Source organism: Thamnophis sirtalis, unplaced genomic scaffold (genome assembly GCF_051295495.1).
Source record: "Thamnophis sirtalis isolate CommonGarterSnake01/CBP01778 unplaced genomic scaffold, rThaSir2_p1.2 scaffold_2, whole genome shotgun sequence".
NCBI lineage: Eukaryota > Metazoa > Chordata > Lepidosauria > Squamata > Natricidae > Thamnophis > Thamnophis sirtalis.
The window spans coordinates 97,427,241-97,454,161 of NW_028261382.1; the positions used below are offsets into that span (position 1 = coordinate 97,427,241).

Below are 26,921 nucleotides of genomic sequence, written 5' to 3' on the forward strand. Positions count from 1 at the left end.
CCCTCCCTCCCTCCCTCCCTCCCTCTTTCCATCATTTTTTGGCTGCCCAACTGACCACAGCAGGGTAACTGGACGTCTTACAATATAATGTAATGTAGTGCTGCTATTCGTTGTTTTTGACCAGTCTGCCCCCAATGTAAAGAATTCTTATTCCTTACCAGGAAAGAGAAGGACCCGTCAGTCATCCAAACCATCCCTTGGATAAGAAGGGCAGTAGTGGAGAATCTGCCCTCCCGCTCTGGGGAGCACAGGAAGGAGCCCAGCATAGCAGACCGGAAGGGCAGTCCTAGGGGGCAGTCCCTGGGCTCCCAGGCCCAGCTGGCTGGGTGCATCCCTGGCAGCATCAGGGCCGGCTGCAGCCTATTATTCCTTTCCACAGAAAAATAACATTGCTTGGTTTATAAGTTCATCTCCCGGGGACACTTAACACAGAGCAACACAAAACACAGAATAAAAATAACAAAGCAAGTGTATACAATTCAAAATCTAAACTGTTGTGGAACAGTGCTGAAGGAGCAGACCCCCAGGGAGAAGAACTGTCTTTATTGCAAGGATTGCTGAGTGTCTGCATTACAAGAAAGAGGGGCCCCAAACTATGGGGCAGCCAGGATTATTTTTATAGAGGTTGGGGCTACAAGGCGGGAAGTCTTCAGAATCTTCAGAATGGCTGGCCATCTGGGCTACCTTCTTGTCCTTGGGCAAAGGGAGCCCTCCCCAGGGCCAGTGGAGCTGGAAAGCCATTTAGGAAGGAGAAGTTTGGGCTTCTTCACCCGGTTGGTTTAAGACCGGCTTGTGGAGGGCCTTGCCTGAGGCCGTGTGTGTGTGTGTGTGTGTGTGTGTGTCTGAAGGGACTGGGCAGAGAGAGGACGGGGTGGGAAAAGGGGGCAGCCTCCATTCTGTTTGCTGGGTTTGTTTTCGGCACTACCCCTCTGGCACCTCCAAACGGCAATCTAAAGATGAAAGCATCTCTTTTTCCTGAGAAGCAGTTATGGCAACTGTGGTGCTACAGGAGCTGACTGCACCTGCCCAGAAGGCTCCCTCTACCTGAGAAGAGGGTCTGATGCCATCAGGCTGAGCTCAGGCCGGTGCCAGCCCAAAACGCAGCAGAGGAGGGGCTCTGGCCAAGGCCTGGCAGGGCCAGATGGCGATCCCAGGGAGGCACCATGGTCTCTGCTGTGCCTGCTTGCCATAGGGCATCTCTGCCGCACCTTCTGGAGTGGTAGAGGAGTGGATGTTGGTCAGGGAGGGGTTGCCAGCTGTGATGACCAGAGGAACTCAAACTGGGGGCTCCTGAAAATATCAACCAATTTCCTTGGCAGCCAGATGTTTGGAAGGAGTTCGCTTTCTTCCATCATGAATTTTAGATTGTGATCCAGCCTTCTCCCTTGGACTGTTGAGCCCCCCCCCCCCCCAAGCACCAGCTGGGCCAACCTGCTACAGTTCCCAGCTGGGCCTCTGGTGGCCCAGAGGCTGTTTCCTGCAGAGACATCTGGCTGTAGTTAAGGGCTGGAGTGTGGGGGTGGGGGGGATTGAAGAGGTAGGTGGGCTGAGTGAGGGCCTTTTAGGTCGCCCCCCCCACCCGCAGCCTGTGACTGCTTCTTCCATATTGCTGGAAGAGCCCCCCGAGTTCCCAATTGAAACCTCCTGCAGGGGGTGCGGCTGAGCGGCCCCAGCTCCATCCGTGCCTTCACTGAGCCTCGGTGGCTCGCTCCTCCTGCTTTGCTGGAGCTGCCACTTCCTGGCAAGGCTCTTTCTCTTTCTTTACCGACTGCTCAGCTCTGTTCCCTGAGCCCTCCTGAAGAGAGACGCAGCAGACTCGCCTGGGAGACCCCTCAAAGCACCAGCGGGGAAGCCGCGGAGGGCAGGAAGATGCCTCTGGCGCTCCATTTGGGCGCCTTGGTGCTCCTCCTGTTCCACACAGGTGAGTGCCACTTCTCCAAGGAGGGCTGGCCTGGGGCCCCATCTGGGCTGCTTCTCCTTCCAGCAACCATTCCGCCTGGCTTCTGGTCCTGCGGATCAAGTTCCCCTGGGGGCCCAGCTACAGGTTGTAAGGGAGGCAGCGGCCCTGTTTGTGCGCACGGCGGCCTTTCCCAAAACTTCAGGCCCCACGTCTGCTCCCCAGGACGCCTGTCTCCACTTCCAGGCAACGGATTGGCCTGAAGGACCAGATCCCCTAGAAGAGATTCCCTGCAGTTAGCTCTCGATGTGTTGGGCAAAGGAGAATATTTTCTAGAAATTACAAATTATTTCCCATCTAAACGTTTTCCACCCAAATTTTGTTTTTCAGACCGGGTGGTCAATCATTTTCTCCCCTCCCCCTAATGCAGGTAATCCTCAGTCACAATTCGGACTAGAACTTTTGTTGCTAAGCAAAACGGTCACTAAGTGACTCACATTGAATTTTATGACCTTTTTGGCTGCAGTCGTGAAACAAATCATGCAATTGTTAAGCAAATCCAGTTTCCCCCCTTGACTTTACTTGTTGAAGCCCTCTGGGAAAGTTTTAAACGACAATCGTGTAATTGTGAGGATGCTGTGGGGGTCATAAGTGCGAGGACTGGTTGTAAATAACTGTTTTCAGCCAGCCCCGTCATAACTTCAAACAGTTGTTAAACAAATGGTTGTAACTCAAAGACTACCTGAAATCTCTGGGTGCCTGGGGCAGATCCCAGGGTGCTGTGTGCTATAAGGCGGAGTTGTGGAGGAGAGGAGAGCCCCTCTCTTGCCAGCTAAGGGGGTCCCTTTCCTCAGAAGGGCCCTGGCGAAGGGATCAAGGGAGGCAGAAGCCCCATTGGGTGGGAGGGAGGGTCTCTCGCTGCTTTATGGAGCAGAGACAAGGGAGGAGACGCTCCTCTTCACGAAAAGGTCCACGGGGGACCTACTTTGGCATAGGAGCCATCGCACCCTGCAAAGGAAGCTTCTGGAAGGTTCCATGGTGTAAACACCAGAGGCCCCGGCAAGAAAACCAACGCCCATCCGTTTCCCCACTGCCTTTTCCTGGGTACGGCTGCTGTGGCAACCAGGAGGAGCGCCAGAAAGCTTTTCAGAATATTTGCCACAAGCCTCTGACTTGGGGGCCGCCAATTGGATGGGGCAGCCCCTCCGTTTCAGGGGCTCTGGGGAGAGCAACCGGGTCTACGGCCGCCTTCTTCTCCAGCTTCTTTGCTCAGGCTTCATAAAAGAAATGGCTTTTAAGCAGCTTTATTCTGGGCCCAACGGCAGTTATGTGCTGGTGACAAAGTCTTTACCGTTTTCCCCCTCTTCTTTTCACAGCCAGCCTTGAGGCAGGAGAGATTAAAGGTAAGGGAGGGGGAGGGGGGGAGGGGGGGGTCTTTGGGACTTCGGGGTTTGGCTGGAGACAAGTCCGAAAGGGAGCATTCTGTCCATGCAGCCATCAGAAACTGACCCGGGCACCTTTGCCCCAAACCAGCTGTGGTGCATTTACCTGGGTGGGTTTGTGACTGTTGGCTGAAAAGAGGAGGCATCTTCCTTTGCCACCAGGGTTAACGGGAGGCTCCAAATAGGCCCAGCTCCTGTTCTGGCTCCCCCAGGGAAGGGAAATGGAGGCTGCTGAGAACATGCGGTGCAGCCGGTGTGTGTTCCGCATCATTTCCTCGGGTTAATGACAATCCAGGAAAGCATTTGGAGATGGTTGCAGACTTAAGAATAGCACCATCTGGTCGAAGCTAAACTACTGTAAGTTATCATTTTAAACTCCCAGTGACCAACACCTGTAGCAAGACAGTCACGCTTCCAGGAAGCAGGCCAGACCCCTCTCCGAACACGCAGGTGGGGCAAATAAAAAAGCCACAAGCCTCAGCTGGGAAGAAGGGAGGGAGATGTTCATTTGGGGGTGGGGGGGATGGGGAGCTGCGGATCCCATGGTCTCTCCGAGGGGAAACCTGCCAAGTGAGATCCTGCTGGGTTATCCAGCAGCGTTTGCACCCAGAGCTGCCAGGCAGATTCTTTCTCACTTGCCATAGAAATCACAGTGGAAATCGCTTCGGGGAAGGTGTTTCTCACATGCCCAGAAGAGAAATCCGAGTGGTGGGACAAGAAATCCGACCTAGGAACAAGCCGCATCCTGGACATCTCTGCCCCAGACGATCTGCTTGAGATCGAAAGGGGGAAAGAATTTTCCTGTGGAGAAAAGAAGAGCAAATCCTGGAGGATTTATCTGAAGATCAAAGGTCAGTCACGGCTGTGGTGTGATGGGGCATCTCTGCCCTTGATGGGGAAGAGGCGGGGGGGGGGGCTGGGAGGCTGCTCTGCAGTTTGAGCTGCCTGGGGGGCCAATCCCACCCCAGACCTCTAGTCCCAAGCAGGCAGGCAGGCAGAGCAGAGCCTTCCTCCAAAGCCAGGCGGGCAGAGCTCCCTGTCCAGCTGAGGCTTCTGGGTTTCCTGCAGGGTGCAAGGACTGTGTGGAGCTGAGCCTGGGCCTCGGGGCCGGCATCATCGTGGCTGACCTCCTGCTCACCCTGGGAGTCCTGCTCCTGGTCTACTTCTGCAGCCAGAAGCAGCCGGGCCTCTTCAGGCCAGGTGCCCCACGAAGGCAGCGGCTGCAGGGTGAGTGCCTCTCTCTCCTCCCCCACCCCCCCACCCCCCCACCCCAACCGCAGGCCAGATTTTAAGCACTGGGCTTTGCGGGCCGGAGGAGTCCGAGGGGTGAGGGGTGGGCTGCCCTCAGTTGAGTCCTCTGGCACTCCCCACTCCCCTCCCGCAGTGGAGGAAGACTCCAAGGACGCTGACGGCAACAATGGGGACAGATGATTTGGCGACCAGAGCAGGAGAAAAGGGCTGTCTGTGTGTGTGTGTGTGTGAGAAGCGCTGAGCCGGAGAATGGCAGAGGGAAGGAACTTTGCACTTTGCTTTTCCAGGACAGCAAGCAGACCATCCCCCGCCTGTCCCAAATCCAGATTATGAGGTAAGACCTGAACTGAACATGGGGGGGGGGGGGAGTTCACGCTAGGCAGCATCTCAGGCATTGGAGGCTGAGGGCCAGAGGGGAAGGGAGGAGACAGGCGTGCAGAGGGTGGGGGGGCCCCACAGCTCCTCCCTCCCTCCCTCCCCCCCTTCTCTGCTGAGGTCTCTTTCCTGAGGTTAGGATCCAGATTTAGTGAATTTCATCAGGGAACAGGCAATGCCTCAAAATGACTTTCCCCCCACTTTGGCAAGGCGGAGCAAAATTTCAACCGGGAGATTTAGTTCAAAGATGATTTGAGTGAATCTCTGACTGAATCTATTTGCTTTTCTGAATTAATTTTTAAAACCTAATAGCCAAATTGGAAGCCACATTGTGAATCTTGATTGATTCAGAATATCAGACTGAACTAACATTCCACCCACATCCCACACACCTTCTTTGAGATTCCCCCAAATATAAAAGGAACCGAACATGGCTTTAAACTCTGGTGCAGGGGGGAGCCAACCTTTTTATGCCCACCGCTCACTTTTGTATCTCTGTTAGTAGTAAAATTTTCTAACCGCCCACCGGTTCCACAGTCATGGTGATTTTATGAAAACCTAATGAAAATGTTTTTAAATAATGCTATGAATTTTTTTAAAAAAGTCAATTAAATTTTAAAAAAAGGAAAGGGCTTCAGTATGGACAAAACCCCTACTGCCCACCATGACAGCTGGAACCCCCACTAGTGGGCGGTAGGGACCAGGTTGGCTACCAGTTGGCTCCAGTGAAGATGGGGGAGCCACAGTTCCCTGATTTGTATTATGCAAACACAATTGAGAGAGAAGAGCATCGGAATTACATGCAGCCGAGTGAGGTCCTCACTTTGCTAAATGCCCCTCTTGAACATGCACAGCCGGTGTCCCAGAAAGCAAGACCAGGTTTGCCAAAGACATTTTCTATTCCCACAGCCGATCCGGAAGGGCCAAGGGGAGGTTTATGCTGGCCTGGCGCCCCAGGCTTTCTGAGATGCTGCCTCGCTTGCCATGGCAAGATGTCCCGGCTGGCCGCGAGAGTCCCCAGAAGTGCCTGTCACTTCCTTCTCCTCTTCGCACTGACATTCCTGGTGGGGGAACTCCCTTTGCGCTGAGTTTTGCAGCTGGAAAATCGAGTGGCCTGGAGAGCCTCATCTCAGGTGGAGCGGAGAGCCCCGGGATGCCCAGAGGGCTTCTCAGACTGCAGGTCTCACCTGGGCAAGAAAGCGGCACCATAGACGCCTCTTCCCTCATGTGGGGTCACTCAGCCACAGCACTGCTGCCCCAAGTGCATGCAAGCTCCATGGCTCCCGTCCCATCTGGCAGCTCTGCTCTTCCGGCTGGGGGTGCCCAGGGTGGCCAGTCTCCCCTAGAGCGCCCGAGATGGCATGCCCGGGTGGTCAATTTGTGCTGCCCACTTGCCCTGGCAGGGCAGCCCATGATGAAAAGGCAGCCTGCTTTTACATTTGTTGTGCTTGTGCTCGCGAGGAATCCTAGTAAAGCTTTGCTCCATTCACCCCAGAGGAGGCGACTCCTGTGTCTTTCTTCTCGGATACGGGCATGACTGGAAAAAGACTTGGGGGGCGGGGGGGGCTTGGGGAAGGAGGGGGCAGAGAGAAAAGAGGAGGTACAGGGGTGACAGACACTAAAGCCCAGGTCCTCTCTGCTTTCCCACCCACCAGCAGTGCCCCAGTAGGAGGGGAGGCAGAACCAAGGTGGTAGGGGAGGAGCCAGATAGCCCCACCATAGCTCTAAGACCCAGAGGATGTGGCCCTCCCTTCCCGCTTTGAGAACCAGCCAAAGGAACCCATCGCTGATCGGGAGAGGCAGCCTCTCACTGAGGCTTCAGCTGCACAAAATGTGGCCGTTGCAGTGGGGAGGAAAAGTTGGGGCCCCACGTAGGAGCGGCCTCCCTCAGCGGATGCGCTCTTTCCACAGGATGTGGTCACACGCAAACACAGCTGCATTTCAAGAAAGGCACCGACCACCATCCAGCGCAAACGAGACTCTGCTGCCTATGAGTCACCACCCAGTGGCGGCTGCACACTTGTGCAAATGGCTGACTCCGTGGCATTTGCACTCCCACTTCATCGTGGCCCTTTGATCCATGAACCACGCTAGAGAGGAAGTTGTAAGCAAGGTCTTTTATTGGGGGGGAGGCGGGACGCAGAGGGGAGCAACAGCAGGGACCCACTTTCAGCCGCAACGGGGAGAATGGAAGATGAACCGGCCCACTTGTGTGGCCCAGAGAAGAGATTCTTAATGATTCTGATTGGCCACCACATCCCCAGCATTGCACCCTGAATGCATTCATCCTCCCCCAAAAGCCGACACCTTTCAGTCCAACAAAGAGAAAATGGAATCCGGCAGCTCTGGCAGCTCTGGCAGGCCTCGGCGGCTCTCCCGGGCCCTGGAGCAGAAGGCAGACACAGGCAGGGGGCCCCCCCAATCCCCCACCTCGGCTGACGCAATGGACGTCCCTCGGGGACTGAGCACAGGAAGCGGAACTCGAATGCGCTGGAGAAGGGTTTCATCGGCGGCGAGGCTTGGCAATGCCAATGTGGCTGTAGGGCCTGTCGTTGCGCCCCTGGAGAGGCTGGAAGGAAGAACACCAACCCTTAGGGCCTCTGTGGGCACAGCGCGCTTCTTCCACCTTGGGGGCCAAGAGCCGGCAGCGGGTGAGGAGGGTCTGGGGAAGTTTGGCCTGGCCAAGGGGCCACACTGACTCGCCAGTCCCCCACGTAGCTCCTTCCCCTGCAGTTCGGAGGGGCCATTCAGCTGCCCCACACAGCCCTGCGTCCTCTGGTGTAGTTGCTCTCTCCCCCCGTTGGCCGGGAGGGCATGATGTGTGCCAGGGAAATCAGTGCCATGGCCCCAGGAGGGCCAACTGCACCCCTGAAATGGCAGAATTGTAAACCACGGCTTCTTTAACATTGCTGCCATCAGCAAGTGAAACCCAGCATTTGCCCAGCAGGCAAAGCCACGCTGTGACTGGAGCTCGTGGTTCAGGGTGTTGCCAAACATCTTAATAGGTCTGGAAGAGGTTTGACAGAATCTGCCGTTCCTGGGGCAGCCGTCCCTGCCCGGGGATCCTCCGTGGGGCTGGGATTCTGGAAATGACCCAGAGGTTGGCAGATCCTTTCTCAAAGCCATCCCATCAGCGACCATGGGGGCAGCTACTTTTACTCAACAGTTGGGCACAGGTGTGCTCCTCCCTGAATCTAGCTCCTCCCTGAATCTAGCTCCTCCCTGAATCTAGCTCCTCCCTGAATCTAGCTCCTCCCTGAATCTAGCTCCTCCCTGAATCTAGCTCCGCCCCATCTCCACTCTGCTAGGATATGCAGATGGCCTAATATTCACACAATCCTCTGGTAGGTTTCCCGCTTTCTGTGGGATGAATTGGCCAGTCTCTGATCTGACACAGAAGGGGAAAGTCAAAAGGAAGCTCTCACCTGGTACAGCTGGTCATTGGCCAACAGGCACTGCTTATCAGAAGCTGCAGGATCAAAATAGGAAGACTGAGTCCACAAGGAAGAAACCAAGAGAGCGGGGGGGGGGGGGGGAATCTCTGAAGCATGCAAGAAATGGGGGGGGGGGGTGAAGCACCTGAGCTGTAAATAAGGTGGTCTTTCCTTTTGGAGAAAACCTCCAGTCACCCAGCTGCCCTTTCCTGCCACCTCCTCACCTTGGGCGGGCTGGCCATGCTCTTCCACGGCTATGTGGTACACAGCGATAGCCAGGAAGATTGTGGTGATGAGGCTGGCTGCTGAAATCCCCAGAATCGTGGCGAAGTCCAGATGGATGCAGTTCTGGCACACTGTGGTGAAAGAAAACGGTGAAGATACGTTCTGCATCCCCCCACGTGGCGTCTACACAGGCCTCACTCAAGCAGAGCAGGTGTTCTTCTATGGCAGAACTGCCACAAGCAACCCTCACACCCCTCAGAAGCCATTGCCAGGTCCCTGGGCAGAGAAGGGGAGGCCCAGCTGCAGTCCCTGATCTGCCCATCCCAGGGGCCGCCCCAGGCTTTCCCAGGGCTTGCCAGAAAGATGACCCGTGTCCTGGGAAAGAGAGCCCAGAAATGCTGAGCTTGAGCAGAGAGCGTCATTTCCTCTCCAGAAACATTTCAGCGCAGGGACACGGAGTGTAAGTCACAGAGGTGGGGATTTGAGAGTTTACCTTCAGAAAAATCTACACCACTTTTTTTCTAATATCTAAGAATAGACAAGCAACTTCTTGAGGAAAAAGCTTGGTTCCATAGGAAGGGGACTTAACTTCATTTAATCATCCAAGAAGCAAACTGAGATCCCACCAAACAAACGAAGTGAGGAGGCAAGCAGTGGCCGATTGACCAGGCTGAGGACAGACTGCCCAGGTTCTTTTGTCTAGGTTTGTCCATGAAGCTTCCCCCATCCTTCTTATTTTGCTCCAGATGGAGCTAAGATATTCCTTTCACTTGAGCCACCCCGGCTTCAAAGGGCAGGCTTATTTCAGTCTGCCTCGCTGAAACCGGACAACTGGCAAGGTCGTTAAATAAGGGGGAGAAAGAAGGCTTACGCACTCCGGATGAAAACTTGCAGGGCTCTGCTTTCACTGCTGTTGCTACACGCATAGATGCCTCTGGGGTCGTCCAGCACAGCCAAAACCAACTCCTTGCCTTTGTAGGTGAGAGCCAGATTGTCCTTTAGCCAGAGCGTCCCATTGTCGCCATCTTCACATACCAGGAGCAGATTTTTTCCTTTCTGCTCTACGGTGATTTCTGCAAAAGAAATGGGGGGAGGTGGGGCAGAGGCCCCACAGCCAAAGCCTCACCAGGAGCTCCAAGGTCCAAGGGGCCAAACAAACTAGGTAACAAGTGTTTCAGGCAACTGGCATTCGTTCAGCAAAAGCGTCATGGCTTCATCATTGGTTAAGGGAAACCAGCCCTTCTGCTTATTCCTAGTTCTCAGCCAGTAGTTGCTGCTGAGCAAGGGTCTGCTTCTTTATCCCTATCCAGCGTTCAGGAATCAGTGGTGGTGGTGGTGGTGGTGGTGTGTGTGTCTGTGCGTGTGTGTGTGTTGACTACTGAAAGTACACCAGTCCTCTGCAAATCCAGGAACCCGCTATCAGCCCCTTGGGCCAAGTCTTTGCAGCTGCTTCTCTCCCAAACAGCCTGTCCGCTTTGCTTCTCTCGGGGATCTTGCCTTCCTCCTGTAACACCTTTGCTCAGCCGATGCTCCTGCTGAGTAACTGCTGAGACTTCCTCCCAAATCTTGTTTAAGGCCCTTTGCCCTCCCATCCGGGAATGACTCTTGATAAGCTTCTAGCCAGCCAGGAAAATCCCTTTCTTTCCAAATACTGTATTTTTCGCAGTATAAGATGCACCAAAGTTTTGAAGAGAATTTTTTTTAAAAAAGTAGGTAGGTAGATAGAGGGATAAAGAGGGGGAGAGAGAAATGCAGTAGATAGGTAGGGAGAGAGAGCGTAGGTAGGTAGGTAGATAGAGGGAGGGAGGGAGCAAGAGAGAGAGGGAGAGAGAAATACAGTAGGTAGGTATGGAGAGAGGGTAGCTAGGTAGGTAAATGTTTCCAGGTGTATTTATCCATGTGCGGGAGAAGGAAATCACTGAGAATGTGCAGCACCTAAGACTTTGTTTCTGCTGGCACAGCACTTGATCAATGTAATTCTAATCAATCAGTTAAAACGGGCACATTTTCCCCCTCAAAAAGGGGGGGCTTGCAGAGTGCTCCTGGGCCCCCGCAAAAACGAGCAAAAAACGGTCCATTTTTTTGTCAAAAAAATTGCATGCATAGCTCCTGGGGGCTGGGGGCAAAATTCAGCAAAAAAGGGCCCATTTTTTGCTCATTTCTGCTCTCCCCAGCCCCAAGGAGCTCTCTGAAAGCCTCCTAAGAGCTACGCACGGCCATTTTGTTGAAGGGGGCGGGGCTACGGGAGGCAAAAAATGCTGTATTCAGTGTGTAAGACGCACCCAGATTTTCAGCCTCTTTTTTGAGGAAAAAAGGTGCGTCTTATGCTCCGAAAAATACAGTATTCTTTCAGAAACAAGCTTTTTTCAAACACTCAGGATCTGGAAAATTCAGAAACCAGCCCCAAATGAAAGAGAGCCAAAATTTAAGCACACCAAGAGTCACTGACTGGGATTGTGCATCACAATCTACACACATTGTGCAAACTCAGGCAATTATGGCATAGTCAGTAAAGCATGGCCACAACCTATGGCTGGCCCCAGACATACGGTATCAATCCACCTTATCTGAACTCCTTCCAAGCTGCCTCTCTGGTTTTAGAAAACCTGGATAAAGCATACCTTTTCCAGATGCGGCATTTCCACTTATGCTGATGCCTGAAAGAAAATGATTTCATGTTGAGAAACACAGAGCAAAATAAACTGGGACCAAGAAACACCAATAATACCACACACCAGTCCTCCACCCAGGTGTCCAAGGAACATCGAACAGTTGAATGTATGCTCTGCAGATGCAGTGAAAAGGCTGAACTCCGTGCCAAAGGCACCCCGAGGGGGAATAGCAAACGTTAATGGAGGACTGATCAGCCTTCGGCCGAAAGGATAATATTGACCTGAGCAAGCGAACATTTCTATGACTTCTTAATTTCAGAAACAGGCGACTAAGGAGTATCATGATCGAGGTTTTTAATATTAGGCTGTCTGAGGAAAATGGACAGAGAGAAGTTTTTTCCTCCCAAAATGCTAGCAGTTCAGGACAGGCGCATAGCAATATTTCCTCACCTGCCACAGGCTGGGGAGACGGGATCCCCTCACAGATCTTTTGGCCCTGGAATCTGGCAACCACCCAAAGGGAATATCTCCATCATTGCCTCTGAGAGTTTTCTCTCTTCAATGGGATGGATTTACATTTGCATCCAGCCTTTCCTCCAAAAGCTTGCAACATAAATGTCCCATTCCTCGTTTAGGAGCTTGGCGAGACAGAGGGAAGTGGCTGACTACACCTGGTCAGCCTGGCTGCCTCCAGCTGCAGGCCAGGTGTGAAGAGGAGGTGGGTTTGCTGCTTTCAGATTCTGTGTGTTTGTGTGTATAAGCAGATGCTCTGAATCACAAACACAGCTGAGTGCAAGCAACACATGGTAATGGCAATCTGGTCCTGGTGCCTTCTCCCTATGCCCGGCTCCTTCTTTCTTCTGCAGCCTGCCTACCCTCTCTCCCCACCCCCACCCCCCTGCTCCCAGCCCGAGTTCACAACCCTCTCAAACGTGCCTGCCTTGGATTTAGTCCTACCTTGGAAGAACAGGGCAAGGGCAGTTACCCACAGCAACTGTTCCTGGCTTCCCATGCTTGTCGATGGGAGAGCCAGATATTATGTTGTCCCCGTTTTTGTCAGCACAGGTGGCAGATGACTGTCTTCTAACAGGGGAAAAAATGACTGGGCAAGAAGATATAGGGAAGATTTTTGCAGGCAGTCTGCAACAGGAAGTCTGTGGGTGGGGGCTCTTCCGTCCTATGTGCGTGTGTGTGCGCGCGTGCACGCATTTATACATAAGGAAATAAAGTGACAAGAGATGCTACAGGGAAACCACACTACTGAAAAAATGAAACTGACTTTCTTCCCACCTTTGCAGAACTGAGTGGCAAATATAGCCCCCCCCCCTGCCCCAGCAGCAGCTCTCCACTAAGCCACCGCACAAAGAAGCCCCAGGTGTGTGTGGGGGGGCACTTCCTCCCTTTTGGCCAAGCCTGTTGGGCAGGGGGTCAGAGCCAACCCAAACCGGCGGCTCAGCCCAGGCAGGCCACTCCGCAGCTACTGCTGGTGCAGAACAGGATCCGCACTCAGCCTCCAAACATCGATCCAGACAAGCGTTTCTCAGCCTTGGCCATTGTAAAGATCTGTGGACTTCGACTCCCAGAGTTCCCCAGCCTGACATACTGGCCGAGGAATTCTGGGAGCCGAAGTCCACACACCTTGCACAGTTGCCAAGGTCAGAGGGGTCGCCTGGTCGTGAAGCTGGAGGTGGAAGGGCCGCCGAGCCCCCTTGGAGCCTCTGGGTCGGGGGGGGGGGGGTGCCGGGAAACCTCCAGCCACTGGGCTCGCCTCCGCCCTCCCTGGGATCGGCGCACGGGGAGGAAGCAGGAGCCGGCGGGAGCCCTCGTCGTGTCCCCGGGCGACCCTCTCGGAGCCGTCTCCCGAGGGGCCTGGCGGGAGGCAGCGCCTTTCTCGCTGCTGGCTGCTGCATCGCGCTGCCGACTGGCACTGAAGCCGCTGGCCGGACGGCAGATCCTCTGTAGGGCGAGGGTGGCGCAGGCGGCAGCAGCCCCCTCTAGCCACGATTTGGCTCTATGGTTGGTCTGTCTCGCTATGGCGCGCTTCCGGCGCTGTCTGATGACGTCGAGCGCGGCCTGTGGGCGTCGCGCGTTGCCAAGCTCATCGCTGAAAGGTGGCGCGGCCGCCCAGCTGGAGCGCCTCGGAGCCTCGGCCTCGCCTTCCTCCTGCTGCCCGTCGCCCCCGTTCTGCTCCCGGGCGCCCGGGGCTGCGGGCCGTCGCTCGTCCTCTGGGTCGCGGCTCTCCATGGAGGTCGCCCGGCGGGGAAATGACCGACCACGAGAACAATAACAGCATCTCCCGGAATCCCTTCGCCGCCCTCTTCAGCTCCGTCGCCGACGCCCGGCACTTCGCCGAGATCCAGAAGCAGCCGTCGACGCCGACGGAACCCGCGGGTGAGCGAGGAGGCCGGGCGGCTGGGAGGGGAGCGGGCTGGAGGGGCAGAGCGCCCGGATCGGTCGCCCTGAGCGCCTATCTCGAACCCTTTGCCCGCGGGCTCCAAGCGCCCAAAGAAATCTTTGCACACCCTCTCTTGCTTCACCCTTCCCTTTGCTTTATTTTCTGCACCTGGAAGTGTGGCTGCGTTCCATGTTTATATAGCGGGGTTACCACCAAATCATTGTTTATTTGTCCAAAATCCCTTTCCTATTCAGTCACTGGTAGCTCAGCCTCGGTCCGTCTACCTGCAAAGTTAGACAACTTAGTTGAAATGTTAACCCAATGATAGGACGGTTAGCAACATAATTGAAAAAGAAATGCATGGACTTGGCGGATTGATACTAAAGACGTAAATTAGACTAGCATTGCCTGGCAGGTATTAAAATCCTGAGAGCTAACTACTTACTAGTTTAATTCCAGATTCTCAGATGGCAAATCAATAAAAGAGCAGAATGGTTTGGTAAGAGCAGCTGTTTAGGTGGCCTCTTGGCTCCTTTTCAGAAGTCCCGAGATTCTTCTGGGATTCCCAGGGGACGAAAAGTCTTGTGTACAGGCTGCATTTTTTTCATGGGAAGCAACTATGTTTTTATGATCTATACTTTGCTTACTTGCTGTGTAAAAAAGTGCCCTTAAGGCGAAGCTTCTGGTGCTGTGACAGCCCAGATGAGAGACGCTCAGGCCTTAGAGAGACTGCTCAGATGGTGTTGGGGCCCAGGTACGCTGCTTATTGACTAGCTCTGCTTCTTTAGTAGAGGAAACCTCTGCCAGCCAAGATGATTCTGACAACAGTGTGTCTGAGAGTCTGGATGATTGCGACTACTCTGTGGCTGAGATCAGTCGCTCCTTTCGCTCCCAGCAGGAGCTCTGCGAGCAGCTCAACATCAACCACATGATCCAGAGAATCTTCCTGATCACATTGGATAACAGTGAGTGTGGAAGCATAAATGGCCAGAATCCAGGCTGAGTTGTATTAAGGTGGAGGGAGCCACCAGGTGGCAGTTTTTGAACCATGAATACAAATTCAGGCTCCTCTCCTGGAGAACAATTGTTGATATCATACAACATCTGCTGACTTAAGACGCCCCAAAGACAACAAAATCTGTTTACCAAAAGAACTGTGTAAACATTCTCCTGGCAAAAACAAATATGCATATAGAATGGAAATCTTGTTCTCCATTGTGCAAGCAGTTAAGGCCAAATTTACCGATGTGGATTTCTGTATCTTTATGGGCTGGTCAGCATATTGCAGGTGTGAGAAACTTTACCTAACTTGAAAATTCCAAACATTGACCTGGTGGTATTTCTTGCAACCACACTGCTTCATTTTCCTGCTCCAATTAATTGTCTGTAGGGTATGGCATGGAAGGGTTCCTTTACTGTGTTTTTTAGATTTGTGCCTTGCTGTGCCATTTCATTGATCCTAGAGACTTCTTCCCTTTAGGCCACAAACCATGGCAGCCTCAATTTTGGTGCCCTCTGGTATGTGTTGGGAAGTCTGGGAGTTGTAGTTCAAGACACGTGAGAGCAATATCTTGAAGAATGCCTTGTTTTAATATCTGCCAAATCAAGAAGCCAAAATACGACAATAAGCGTTGTTGATTGAGAGAAATGGTTCTGAACATGGAATGTTTTGGGGATTTCTCTATTGCTACTTTACTGATTTCCCCCTCCCCCCTTCTAGGTGACCCCAATCTGAAGAGTGGAAATGGCATTCCTGCACGGTGTGTCTACTTGGAGGAAATGGCTACGGACCTTGAGGATCAGGACTGGCTGGACATGGAAAATGTGGAACAGGTCTCTGATGGTGTCTTCACCAGATTGGAGGCTTGCGGGAGAAGGCTAGTCTTGGTCATCAGGCCAATTGTTCCCTGTGCCTATGCCAGGAAAAGATGCTTCCCCAAGCCAGGATGCCATGTGCCTAGAGGCGTTTCATTGCATATTTGTTATGACACTTGCTTGATTTGCTTTATACTTTATACTTACTTTTCCTTGAACAAGTCAATTTCATCTTATATGAAACTGTTGAGTTCTATGGACTGTCTGCTTCTTATCTGTGATAATCAGCTAGATTTGGAGAAGCATTTAAAAGTCCTGGCTGTTTATACATAATGTCGCTCTATAAAAAAATTGGATGGGAATGAGGTCTAGGCTCTTTCTCCAAATGTTGGGAGGGAGCAATTATATTCTGGATTGATATGTTTCCCCAGGCCCTCTTTACCCGATTACTGCTCCCCGAACCTGGCAATCACTTGATCCACATGACTTCAACTGGCATGCAGAATCTCTCAGCAGAGAGAGATGCAGGAGAGAAGCACATCCTGCGATATCTCTTCGCTTGCTTCCGGAGGGCAAAGGAGGAGGTGGGTCAAGAACCCATATCACACCCAAGCCACTTGCTGGCCGGGACAGAAGGGGCTAGAAATCAGCTGTTCTCTCTGTTCTTCTAGATCACCAAGGTGCCCGAGAACCTGTTGCCTTTTGCAGTGCGTTGCAGAAATCTGACTGTATCCAATACCTACACACTCTTCCTAACACCAGAGATCTATGTCAACCAGAATGTCTATGAGCAGCTAGTGGACTTGATGCTCGAATCACTAAGAGGAGCTCGTGAGTTGGCCAAGGCTGATAGCCCAGGATAAGCTAATGGAATCCAGCTCGTGGCAGCTCTCCAAATATATCCTTTTTAAAATACTCGTCCTTTCTCTCCCCCATAGACTTTGAAGATGTAACAGAGTTTCTGGAGGAGGTCATCAAGAGCCTCACGGTGGATGAGGAAGTGAGGACTTTCGAGGAGGTTATAGTCCCAGTCTTCGACATCATCTCAGGACGAATTCGGGAGCTACACCTTTGCCAGATCCTGTTGTATTCTTATCTGGATATACTCCTGTATTTCACTAAGCAAAAGGATATTGCCAAAGTGAGTCCTTGGTTGTCTCATTCACCCCCAGGTGGCCAGAATCCCTTGCTGCCTCTACCCTTTCGCCTGGGAGGAAGGCCACTTTTCTGTACCTCACTTTGTATGTGTCTGTGTGTGTGTGCGTGCGTGCGTGTGGTGAAATGTTTTCAAAGGAAAAACCAAGAAAGACCAGTTGCCTTTTGAGGGGGGGGGGGGAAGCATCTTTGGGTCTACTTCTGGTTTTTGTTCAGGTTTTTGTTGAGTACATTCAGCCAAAAGATCCAGCCAATGGACAGCTCTACCAGAAGACTCTGCTGGGAACCGTCTTGAACATCTCATGTCTTCTGAAGACACCTGGTGTGGTAGAAAGCCACGGCTACTTTCTGAACCCCTCTCGATCCAGTCCTCAAGAGATCAAGGTGCAAGAATCCAACATCCACCAGGTGTATATTTCTGTTCCATTCCTGCTTTGCTTGTGTATCACGATTGTGTGTTGAGAGGCAGCAAAATGGCCGCTGATGACAAGCACTCCTTTGTGTACTGTGTTATTTTCTGTATACTATCCAAGTTTGATTAGAGTCGTGTAGTTAGAATGCAGCATCGCAGGCTAATTCTGCTGACTGCCGTTTGCCAGCAGTTCGGCAGCTTGAGTCTCACCGGCTCAAGGTTGACTCAGCCTTCCATCCTTCCGAGGTGGGTAAAAAGAGGAGCCCAGATTGTTGGAGAGCAGGAGACTGACTGGCTGGCTGGCTGCAAACCGCTCGGAGAGGACTGGAAAGCACGGAGTATATAAGGGCTGTTGCTATGATCAGGCAGATCTGTGGCTACCAGTGTCTTTGAATATGAGATCCCCTAGGGCTGCTGGGGTGGGAGGGTGGGGAGATAATTGAAACCCGGAAGGGAAGGGATCTGAGGAACGACTTGGTGTAAGAGAATAGGTTGTCCTCAACTGACGCTCACAATTCAGCCCAACATTTCTGTTGCTAATCTAGTCAGTTGTCAAACTCCATAAAATGGAGTTTTGCCCCATTTTATGACCTTTCATGCCACAGTTGTTAAGTGAATCACTCAGTTGTTAATTTAGTAACCTGGTTGTTAAGTGAATCTGTTTTTCCCATTGACTTTGCTTGTCAGAAGGGGGCTGTCATAAATCCATGCCAGTTGCCAGGCGTCTGAATTTTGTGGCTGTGAGGAAGCTGCCATGATTTTAAGAGTGAAAAAACAGCCATAAGCCACTTTTTCCGATGCCGCCGTAAATTTGAATGGTCACTAAATGAACGTGTGTGTCGAGGACTGCCTGCCTGTGTCTTAGGTGATTCTAGGCTCAGTGAGCCCATGCGTGTGCCTTGATGTTAAGACCTCTGCTCTCATAACAACAGTTCATGGCTGAATTCCACGAGAAGATTCATCAGATGCTGAAGAATCTGCTACAGCTCTCCCCACAAACAAAGCATAAGATCCTGGCCTGGCTGGGAAACTGTCTTCATGCCAACGCTGGGCGCACCAAAATCTGGGCCAACCAGATGCCAGAGATCTTCTTCCAGATGTATGCCTCGGATGCCTTCTTCCTGAACCTGGGAGCTGCTCTCCTCAGGCTCTGTCAGCCCTTCTGTAAGCCCCGGTCTCACAGACTTCTGACATTCGACCCAACTTACTGTGCCGTGAAGGAACTGAATGAGGAAGAGCAGAGAGTGAAGAATGTACACGTGAAAGGTGAGCCCCTCCCCCACCCTCCCAGTAGCAGGAGAGACGGGCGTTGCTGGCGAGAGCATAAAAGGTGCCAGGAGGAATGGCTTCCTTTTGCTGGAGCTTTCGCTGATCCATATTGACAGTGCCGTCCGTTCCCTTTAAGGCTTGGAAAGGGAGACCTGCTTGATCCCAGCTGTACCTGAACAGGAGCCAAAATTTGCTGACAGCTATAACCTGGTGACGGAGAACTTGGTGTTGACGCAGTACGCCCTCCACTTAGGATTTCACAGGTACATAGGAGGCACCGTGGTGGGAAGGCTTTTCCACGACAGCTGATAACGTTCAGGCTTTGGTAGAATGTAGCTCAAAATCTTAATAAATTCCAGTGGCCTTTTAGGGGGACACAGGGGGCTCCTGCTGACACAATAGCACCCAAATGTAGGTATAGTCCTTGCTTAACAACCACACTTGGGCCCAGATTTTTGGTCGTAAGGCATTGTTGATAGTATGTTTTATGATCTATGACTTACCACTTTGTTGTTTGTATGTACACTGACAGCTTATGCACCAGAGACAAATTCCTTATGTGTCCAGTCACACTTTGCCAATAGAGAATGTTTCTATCCCTATTCCTAAGTAAGTTTGTGTGCGTGGTGATTTTTACTAGTTGTTAAGGAACTGGTCATTAAGCAAGAACTAATTATAGGCCACATTTATTATAAGCCAGTTGACGTTTGCGGGGAAAAAATTTTCTTGGTCTACTAGAGGAAATTAAAGTGAATTATGATTTCTTCAAACTTTTTTTGTTCTGGGTCCTTCAATGAAGGCGGCTCTCCAGAGCACATCATGCCAAAAATCCTTGTATGGCAGCTCTCGTCCCAGCCAACCTCAGCATTGACTGCTGGCCTCCCTGGTTCACCCTTTTCCATTATAGCCTCCCAGTTTGCAATGGCCCCCTTGAGCTTTTCTGATGGTGGTGCCGCTTTATCTGTTTCCTGTACAGGTTGCATGACCAGATGATCAAACTCAACCAGAGCCTACATCGACTACAGGTGGCATGGCGGGAAGCTCAGCAGAGCTCCAGCCCCTCAGCTGACAACCTCCGGGAGCAGTTTGAGCGCCTCATGACCATCTATCTGTCCACCAAAGCAGCCGTGACAGAGCCTCAGATGCTGAAGAACTGCCTCAACCTGCAGGTGTCCATGGCTGTCCTCCTGGTCCAGCTGTCCATCGGAAACCAAGGGACGGAGCTGATGGAGTTGACCTTCCCTCTGCCAGAAGTGAAGAATAGTACACTGGCCTATGTCCCAGGTGACCGGCCGGATATTTATCCTTTAGAAGTGGGTTTGAGCAGTGCCAGGATGGAGCCTGATACCTGACAGCACCCTACAGTCCTTTGGCTCATTGCCTGGCTGGCTTGTAACACCATCCTAATGTTGAAGTAGAATCGTAAAATGGTACATCCACAAGCAGCCCTTCCCTCCCTCGCTAAATGTGCACGTTTGCACAAGTGTATGTTGTTAGGAATATTTTTCCTTTTGGAAATTCCAGCTAGTAGCATTTGTCTTGAAATGTTTGTTTCTTCATTTAAATTTCCATTTATATAGTTGCCTAACTCAAGGGAGAGACTCTGGGCGCTTTACAATTACGTCTGGCTTGGTTTCTTCTTAGATGTTAATAAGCCCTCTCCTGCTTCCAAGGAGATTTGTAATGCCTGTAATGCCACCTCGGTGGCCCCTGGAAGCCACTGCCCCCCCCCCCCCCCAATGCCTGCGTTCACAGGGAAGAAGTAAGCGCGGGGCTGGTGGCCGTACGTGCTCAGCGTTAGAGTTCACTTGGGCATTTGCATTTGCAGAATTCTTTGCTGACAACTTAGGTGATTTCTTCATTTTCCTGCGCCGCTTTGCTGATGATCTTCTGGAACCTTCAGCTGACTCCCTGGAGCACGTGCTTCATTTTGTGACGGTCTTCACAGGGGATGTGGACAGGTAAAAGCTTCTTTGGAAGGCCCACTCTGTAGTCAAGCAGCGTGGTGGTTGCCAGGGAACAGCAGCCTAGCCTCAGGAAGGAAAAATGTGACCCTGATAAACTCAGTAAACCTCAGACGGAGTTTTTCCTGAGTCTTCAAGCGAATGAATTTGGTGGGCTTGGTTTTGACTGTTCAGTTCCGTGAACACCTCGGCCCACATACGGGAGGGGGGAGCCGTGTAACAGAAGTATTGAGGTGTGGTGGGAAGCAGATGCTACCCTGCGATGACAACCCATTGTGAGCAACCTAACGCTTGTCTGTCGGGAGGACACCTGAGTCCCTTGCTGCTGCCAAACTCAGGAGAATCCTAGGGGTCGGGGTGGGGGCAGAAATTTGATAGAATTTGGAGGTTTCCCCCCACTCCTCCTGGCAGAATGAAGAACCCACATTTGAGAGCCAAACTGGCTGAAGTACTGGAGGCTGTGATGCCCCACCTGGATCAGGCCCAGACGCCTCTTGTCTCGAGCGTCTTCCATCGCAAGAGAGTCTTCTGCGCCTATCAGCATGCTGCCTACCTTGCTGAGGCTCTAATTAAGGTTTTTGTGGACATTGAATTTACAGGTAAGGGAGGGGAGGACTGGGAGAGGGGGGGGGTTCCCTCATTCCCTCGGTTCCTCCCTCCTAGCGCAGTCCCTTGAGCAAAGTGCCATGAATCTTGGTGAATCCGCTTTGCTGGATCTGAAAGCAGATTTGCTAATTTTGGGAATGGCCCTGCTGTTGGCAGAGTGAGAGGAAAAGGCCTTTTCTTCCACAGCTTGAGATTTGCATTCCACTCTGGTCCAAGCCACCTCTTCCCCTGCTGCCTTTTGGGGGTGGAGGGAGGGAAGTGCTGATCCTCCACTCTCCATTCTCCTTTTGCGGCATGCAGTTTATTTCTACAAGAGTCTCAGAGCATAAAATCTGGATCAGTATCTCCAGATCCTGCAATCATTATGGGCCTTCTCCTGTGCAGGGGATCCCCATCAATTTGAGCAGAAGTTTAATTATCGTAGGCCCATGTACCCTATCCTCCGGTATATGTGGGGCACTGATTCGTACCGGGCGAGCATAAAGGTAAGGACCTGGGGTTTGTGAATTCTATGGGCTAGGAGAAGAAGAAGAAGAAGAGTGTGTAACATGCCCCCCCCCTGCTCTCCATCTCTTGGCACTCTGCAGGCACTGGCTGATTATGCCGCCGAGAACCTTGAGGCCATGGCCCCCCCGCTCTTCTTGCGCTTCCTGAACCTGCTTATGAATGATGCCATTTTCTTGTTGGATGAAGCAATACAGGTGAAGCACTATTTGAGGGGTGGAGGTAGAAAGCGGGTAAATACTGTGACTGCCAAACTCTCTAAGACGGTTCTTTTTTTGTGTAAGAGTGATTCGTTAAAGCCAATTTTGATGCCTTTAATGCAACACAGAGCCAGCTGAGAAGGGGAGAAGCTGGCAATTTCAAGGGACATTTTCTGCCTTGAGAAATTGCTCTCCCTTCACCAGCTGAGGAGATGAACAGAAGGCTTCAGTTGCAGAGCTCCTACTCCTCGGGGAGTTTTTCTGAGAGGTTGAGGTCTGGAGTCTTTGCCCTTGGCTTCTGGATCTCCAGTTCGCCAACTTTGTAAGAGTCATTCTCTCTGCTCCAAGTCCACAAGAAAGGGGTTGCCATACTGAACCTCCTGCACCATGCTTCATTCCAGGAACAAGATCCGATTGGTCCAGTTCCCGTTCCCCCATTTCTATGTGTTTTGTGGAATGTTTTAATGTAGCAGTTAAGATGTTGTAATCTTCCTCAGTTCCGGAAGCTCACTGGGTGAGCTGGAGCTAGTCACTCTACCTCAGTCCAATCTTTCTGGCAGGGTTGCTATTCTGGGCAAAATCAGAAGGCCTTGTATACAAAACTCTTTGCTCTTGAATAAATCTGTGAATCTCCAAGGCAAAAGGAACTTCTGAAAATGGCTGCGTGAGCAAGGGTGTGATTCTGGCATCCAAGATCCTTTTTTCCTTCCTGATGCCCATTTCAAATTTCTCTGCAGTACCTCAGCAAGATCAAGATCCAGCAAATAGAGAAGGACCGGGGCGAGTGGGACAGCCTGTCTGCAGAAGTGCGGCGTGAGAAGGAAGCCAGCCTGCAAATGTTCGGGCAGTTGGCTCGCTTCCACAACATCATGTCCAATGAGACCATTGGGACCTTGGCCTTCCTGACCTCAGGTAAAGGCCCTGTGTTCTTCCTGGCATGGAATGCTGAAGGGAGCAGAACTACTGACCGAGCCTCCTTTTCATTGCAGAGATCAAATCTCTCTTTGTGCACCCTTTCCTGGCGGAACGCATTATCTCCATGCTCAATTACTTCCTCCAACACCTGGTAGGCCCCAAAATGGGGGCCTTGAAGGTCAAGGACTTCAGTGAATTTGACTTCAAGCCCCAACAACTGGTTTCTGACATTTGTACAATATATCTAAACCTGAGGTAAGTTGCATGCTGGAAAGGAAATGTCCATCGGAGTGCTTCTTGGGAAGAGGATTAGAGGGCTTTGCCTTATGCATCCAGAATTTTAGTGGATGTTGAAATATTTCTTGTGGAAGAGCAGCCAGAAAGCCACCAGAGGTCCTCCTCAGATGATCTGATCAGATTAAGGATTTAGCTCCTCAAAGCCAGTGGACAACCACTGGAGAACATCTCATTGTTTATGAATACCAGTAGCCCATTCCAGTCCCACAAATTCTGCCAGTGAGGAAGAACAGGAGACACCCCTTTCATATCATGCTGTCCGGAATGTGACAAGTATGGGAGGAGGCTTGGGACTCTCCAGATAGTACATTGCGCAGAAAACATTCTTGAAAAAAGGGACAAAATGGCTGGTTATGCCTGGTGAACTTTCATTGCTTTTCCACTTTGTAATCATCTTCATTGGATCTACGTGCAATTGCAAGAGAAATGGGGCTGTACTGTGGAGAATGCCCTTGATCTTGTGTGCATCAGTCCAAGGCAATGCTCTGAATCTTGGCTGCAATACACAGGATGGAGGTGTGGGCTTCCTATCCTGGGTCAAGAATTTGCACAGTGGGCCAGGCTTTATTGTACATTATACCCAGGAAAGTATGGAACTTTGGCTAGGCTGGTCTCTCTCCTATGAATGCCATTCTTGCTGGCTCATGCATAAACCAGATTAACAAAACACAAAAGCTGTGTTCACGGGATTTGATATGCCCAAGCAAATCATCTTATAAATTTAACCTGAGGGCTGATACACACAACATGCCAATACAATGGCTGCGCTCAGCTGAGTCAGTTTAAACTAACTAGAGAAAGGTGTCCTGTAGACCCAGATATTCTATGTGCTAAGGGGGAGAGCTGTCCAATTTCTTTGGTCCAAGTGCTGGTGAAGGGTAAGAAGGTGAACCCTGAAGGAAAAGGCTGTGGGGTCTGTTCGGGCAGATCAAATTTGGATGAGGCCCCCCGTAAGATTTACAGTTGGTTACATTGTGGAAAGATGCTCACCACCAAGAGACCTTACGAAAGAGTTCCTTCTGAACAGGATAAATTATAGTGCAAATAGGCTGAAGCTATTTCCCATCATGCTCCACTTGCCAATATATTGCAAAGTCTGAACAGGGCTTTTGATCTCACCTAATAAAAGGCTGTGGAAGTGCAAGAGAGGAACCAGCATAGGAAAGCTGAAATGACCGGGAGTGCCAAAGGGAAAAGAGGTTTGCTTGCATGGGGCCTCAGCATCCACTTTTAGCCCTCTTCTCTGTTTCAGCGATGAAGCGAACTTTTGTGTCACAGTGCCTAAGGATGGGCGATCATATTCCCCAACTCTTTTTGCTCAGACGGTCCGAGTTTTGAAGAAAATTAATAAGCCTGGCAACATGATTGTAGCATTTAGCAACCTGGCAGAGCAAATTAAGGTGAGATGGGAAAGTTGTCAATCTCCCCTTCCCAAAAATCTGTGTCTCTATTATATGTTGAAAACCTTCAGTGCATCCTGTGTTTGTACTGAGTAACATTTGGCTTTAATCTCCTGGGAGCAGAATTTTGACTTTCAACGTTCTTATAATAGTTGCAGGATGTTTAAAAGTCTAAAGAGACAGGTGAAAAATAGAGTTCATCGGGACTTACATTCCTCTCTGTAGCTGAGAACTGAATTTATTACAATGTGGATGAATGCAGTCAAATTTCCAAGATTCAGCGAGACACTAGAAAGCAACTCTCTATTAGTTGTGCTTCCATGGAATCAAAGAGCCAAAGAAGGGCTGTGCTTGGCCTCTTACCTCTGCCCTGGTTCGGTTTCCAGGGTAAAGGTGACCCCTCGAAATCGTAGGCCACATTTTTCTAGCAGTATAGCTCCTATAAATTCTGGGGCTTGTCTTGAGTTTGTCCACAGGGATTTAACCCTGCAGGGTAGCCGGGCAGGGCCCCTCTGCTGATTCCTGGATTTGTTTCTTCAGTCTCTAGCAGATCGCCAGCAGCAGGAAGAAGAGACCTACGCTGACGCCTGTGATGAATTTCTGGACCCCATCATGAGCACCTTAATGACAGACCCGGTGCTGCTGCCTTCCTCTCGGGTCACAGTGGACAGGGCAACAATCGCTCGGCACCTCTTGAGGTATTTAGAAGGCGGAAAGGCAGGAGAAAATGGAATTCTGCCTGGTTTCCTTCTAGGGAAGAGTGAACGTCTTTTAGAGTTAGACATTATCACTCATTTCCTTGTAGGATGCTAGTGGTGTTGACTCCCAGATTTGTCCCTGCATCCACTGGTCAGTTCCACTCTTTCACACCCATACTGATTGGGTGTAAGGCATATCAACCACAGCCACCTTTTGGGCCAGCCGTGAGGTCTGAGGCTTGCAGTTCAGTTCTGCATTGGCTTGACTCCTTTCTCCAAGCTGGTCCCAAATGGTGCTGATAGGGAGAGAAAGATCCAGCCTCAACTGTTCTCTTGCGGCCTGCCACAGGGCTCGGTACCCTCTCAGCTACTGCTTAACATCTGCATGAAGCTGCTGGGTGTGGTCATCCATCACCATGGGTTGAGGTGTGCTGATGATACTCAACTTGGCATTTGTCAAGCGTGGCTTGGGTGCCTGGAGCTTCAAGGTTGGGGTCTTTTGACATCTTAGTCCTGGAGGGGGTTGCACTGTCCCGCTCAGATCCAGTTTGCAACTTAGGAGTTCTTTGGGACTTAGGAGCCCTGCTCAAAGAGCCGCTTCCTGCCCTGTAAGAGCCTAAAGACCTGGCTCTGCGTATTGGCCTGGAGACCCAATGGGGGGGGGGGGGGAACATACAGTGGGTGGCTATTAGACTAACAGCCCCCCTCACCACACATCCTGCTTCCTCCCTGCCATCTTTTATTCACAGCGCTGTACTTGGGGTTTTTTTTTTTTTCATTTTTACTATTGTTATATTTTTTGTAGTTTTGCATTTTACTGGTGTAAGCTGCAGAAAGCAGATTCCCACTGCTACCAGAAACCAGATAGAGGTTAGACAGGCATGTTGGGTCAGTAAGAACAGTTGATAAGAACTCCGGGATCAGACTCAAAGCAACCCTGGGCTTGGCTGGAAGATTGCAAGTTTTTTCTCCTTATTCCATGGGAAATGCTTAATTTTTCAATATATGTTCTACTTTGTGTGTTTACTGAAATTAGCGGCATTATCTTTTGTTTTCTAGTCAACAGCCTGGTTTTTACTGTCATCCTCTCCCTGCTTCCTTTCTGCAGCGATCAGACAGATCCTTTCAACCGCAGCCCTCTCACCATGGACCAGATCAAGCCAAATACTGAACTGAAGGAGAGGATTCAACAATGGCTGGCAGACAGAAAGAAAGAGAAAGGGCTGTGACTCTTCCAACAGAATGCCGTTTCCCCCCCACTGCCTCTCTCAGTGAACCCAGGACTGGTTTTGACGGCCCCTCCTTCTCAGTTTTTCCACAATGACGAGGATTAAGCTTCCTTAGGCTCCTCTGCACTTTTCTGTGGTTCCGTATATTTAAGATCTCCTGGAAGCCTCATCCCTTGACAGTTTAGTTTGTCTCCTACATTGTTTTCATAAGAATCCCTCACCCCGTTGGTTTCTCTTTAGCTGTTGCCCCAGAAACTGGGCTGGACTTTCCCTTTTATGTTTCAGAAGAAAAGCTGTATTTACTCAATCCCGGCATAAAGCCATTGTGGTAGCATGGTGATTTGTGGCTCACTCTGACAAACAAGGAGCAACCAGCATTGATGATAAGAAGAAGAAGTGGGAGGACTGTGGGAGAACCACCGTGGGCAGGATGAGGTCAAGCAGCTTCCATGAGCCTTCCTTATCACACCTGCTTCCAGTAGCTACATTTTGGGAGAACACCGTGGAGAGACGGTCGTCGTGCAGGTGCCCTGCGATCCTTGCCTGCTTTCATACAGTGCCTGCCGCATGAGAGATGTACACCTTGTGTACGTGGTATGTTAGCTCCCTTTAGACCAATAAAAGTGTTGCCTGTCCCAAGCGGCCGCGGTGCCTCTTCATCTCTTTTCAGGAGGGCTCCGGCCGTCGCTTCCTCCTTACGCTTTCAGCCTGAGCGTCGCCCAAAGGAGAAGACCGCGGGGAGCCTGCGCGCCTTCGGAAACCACCGCGCGGGCCCGGCCTGCCCAGCCTCCGAAGGGGAGGGGGAGGAGGAGCGGCCCTCCCGCCC

At 51.3% G+C, this 26,921-nt stretch overlaps 3 protein-coding genes across 4 annotated transcripts; 2 read left to right on the forward strand and 1 right to left on the reverse strand.

Annotated features, from left to right (window-relative positions):
- The first annotated feature begins 1,751 nt into the window (after nt 1-1,751).
- On the forward strand, nt 1,752-6,459 carry CD3E (CD3 epsilon subunit of T-cell receptor complex). The gene is made up of 6 exons (XM_014055851.2): nt 1,752-1,921; nt 3,274-3,300; nt 3,984-4,190; nt 4,408-4,566; nt 4,878-4,924; nt 5,875-6,459. The coding sequence occupies exons 1-6, from the start codon at nt 1,870-1,872 to the stop codon at nt 5,929-5,931; spliced, it is 549 nt and encodes a 182-aa protein (XP_013911326.2). The 5' UTR covers nt 1,752-1,869; the 3' UTR covers nt 5,932-6,459.
- A 604-nt stretch (nt 6,460-7,063) lies between these two features.
- LOC106540657 (T-cell surface glycoprotein CD3 gamma chain) lies at nt 7,064-12,427 on the reverse strand. The gene is made up of 6 exons (XM_014055849.2): nt 12,194-12,427; nt 11,246-11,281; nt 9,500-9,697; nt 8,624-8,755; nt 8,391-8,434; nt 7,064-7,534 (listed from the first exon to the last, which is right to left on the reverse strand). The coding sequence occupies exons 1-6, from the start codon at nt 12,246-12,248 to the stop codon at nt 7,469-7,471; spliced, it is 531 nt and encodes a 176-aa protein (XP_013911324.2). The 5' UTR covers nt 12,249-12,427; the 3' UTR covers nt 7,064-7,468.
- Nucleotides 12,428-13,307: 880 nt separating this feature from the next.
- UBE4A (ubiquitination factor E4A) lies at nt 13,308-26,429 on the forward strand. 2 transcript variants are annotated; one of them, XM_014055847.2, is made up of 19 exons: nt 13,308-13,627; nt 14,420-14,596; nt 15,352-15,464; nt 15,878-16,030; nt 16,118-16,277; nt 16,385-16,587; nt 16,818-17,009; nt 17,946-18,279; nt 18,419-18,545; nt 19,259-19,566; nt 20,111-20,243; nt 20,658-20,845; nt 21,237-21,337; nt 21,440-21,553; nt 22,294-22,468; nt 22,546-22,726; nt 24,021-24,168; nt 24,709-24,866; nt 25,975-26,429. In XM_014055847.2, the coding sequence occupies exons 1-19, from the start codon at nt 13,501-13,503 to the stop codon at nt 26,093-26,095; spliced, it is 3,213 nt and encodes a 1,070-aa protein (XP_013911322.2). In that variant the 5' UTR covers nt 13,308-13,500; the 3' UTR covers nt 26,096-26,429. The 2 variants fall into 2 exon arrangements, with proteins under 2 accessions (XP_013911322.2, XP_013911323.2); XM_014055848.2 differs by having other exon boundaries at nt 14,423-14,596.
- Nucleotides 26,430-26,921: the final 492 nt, after the last annotated feature.

Excerpts from the sequence above, each read along its gene's own strand:
- CD3E (XM_014055851.2), top strand. The coding sequence starts at position 1,870 with ATGCCTCTGGCGCTCCATTTGGGCGCCTTGGTGCTCCTCCTGTTCCAC. Across the intron at positions 3,301-3,983 it reads TGAGGCAGGAGAGATTAAAG|AAATCACAGTGGAAATCGCT; the intron begins GTAAGGGAGGGG and ends CACTTGCCATAG. Across the intron at positions 4,567-4,877 it reads ACGAAGGCAGCGGCTGCAGG|GACAGCAAGCAGACCATCCC; the intron begins GTGAGTGCCTCT and ends TTGCTTTTCCAG.
- LOC106540657 (XM_014055849.2), bottom strand. The coding sequence starts at position 12,248 with ATGGGAAGCCAGGAACAGTTGCTGTGGGTAACTGCCCTTGCCCTGTTC. Across the intron at positions 11,282-12,193 it reads CCTTGCCCTGTTCTTCCAAG|GCATCAGCATAAGTGGAAAT; the intron begins GTAGGACTAAAT and ends ATTTTCTTTCAG. Across the intron at positions 8,435-8,623 it reads GCATGGCCAGCCCGCCCAAG|CTTCTGATAAGCAGTGCCTG; the intron begins GTGAGGAGGTGG and ends TTGATCCTGCAG.
- UBE4A (XM_014055847.2), top strand. The coding sequence starts at position 13,501 with ATGACCGACCACGAGAACAATAACAGCATCTCCCGGAATCCCTTCGCC. Across the intron at positions 15,465-15,877 it reads ACATGGAAAATGTGGAACAG|GCCCTCTTTACCCGATTACT; the intron begins GTCTCTGATGGT and ends ATGTTTCCCCAG. Across the intron at positions 18,546-19,258 it reads CTCCACTTAGGATTTCACAG|GTTGCATGACCAGATGATCA; the intron begins GTACATAGGAGG and ends TTTCCTGTACAG.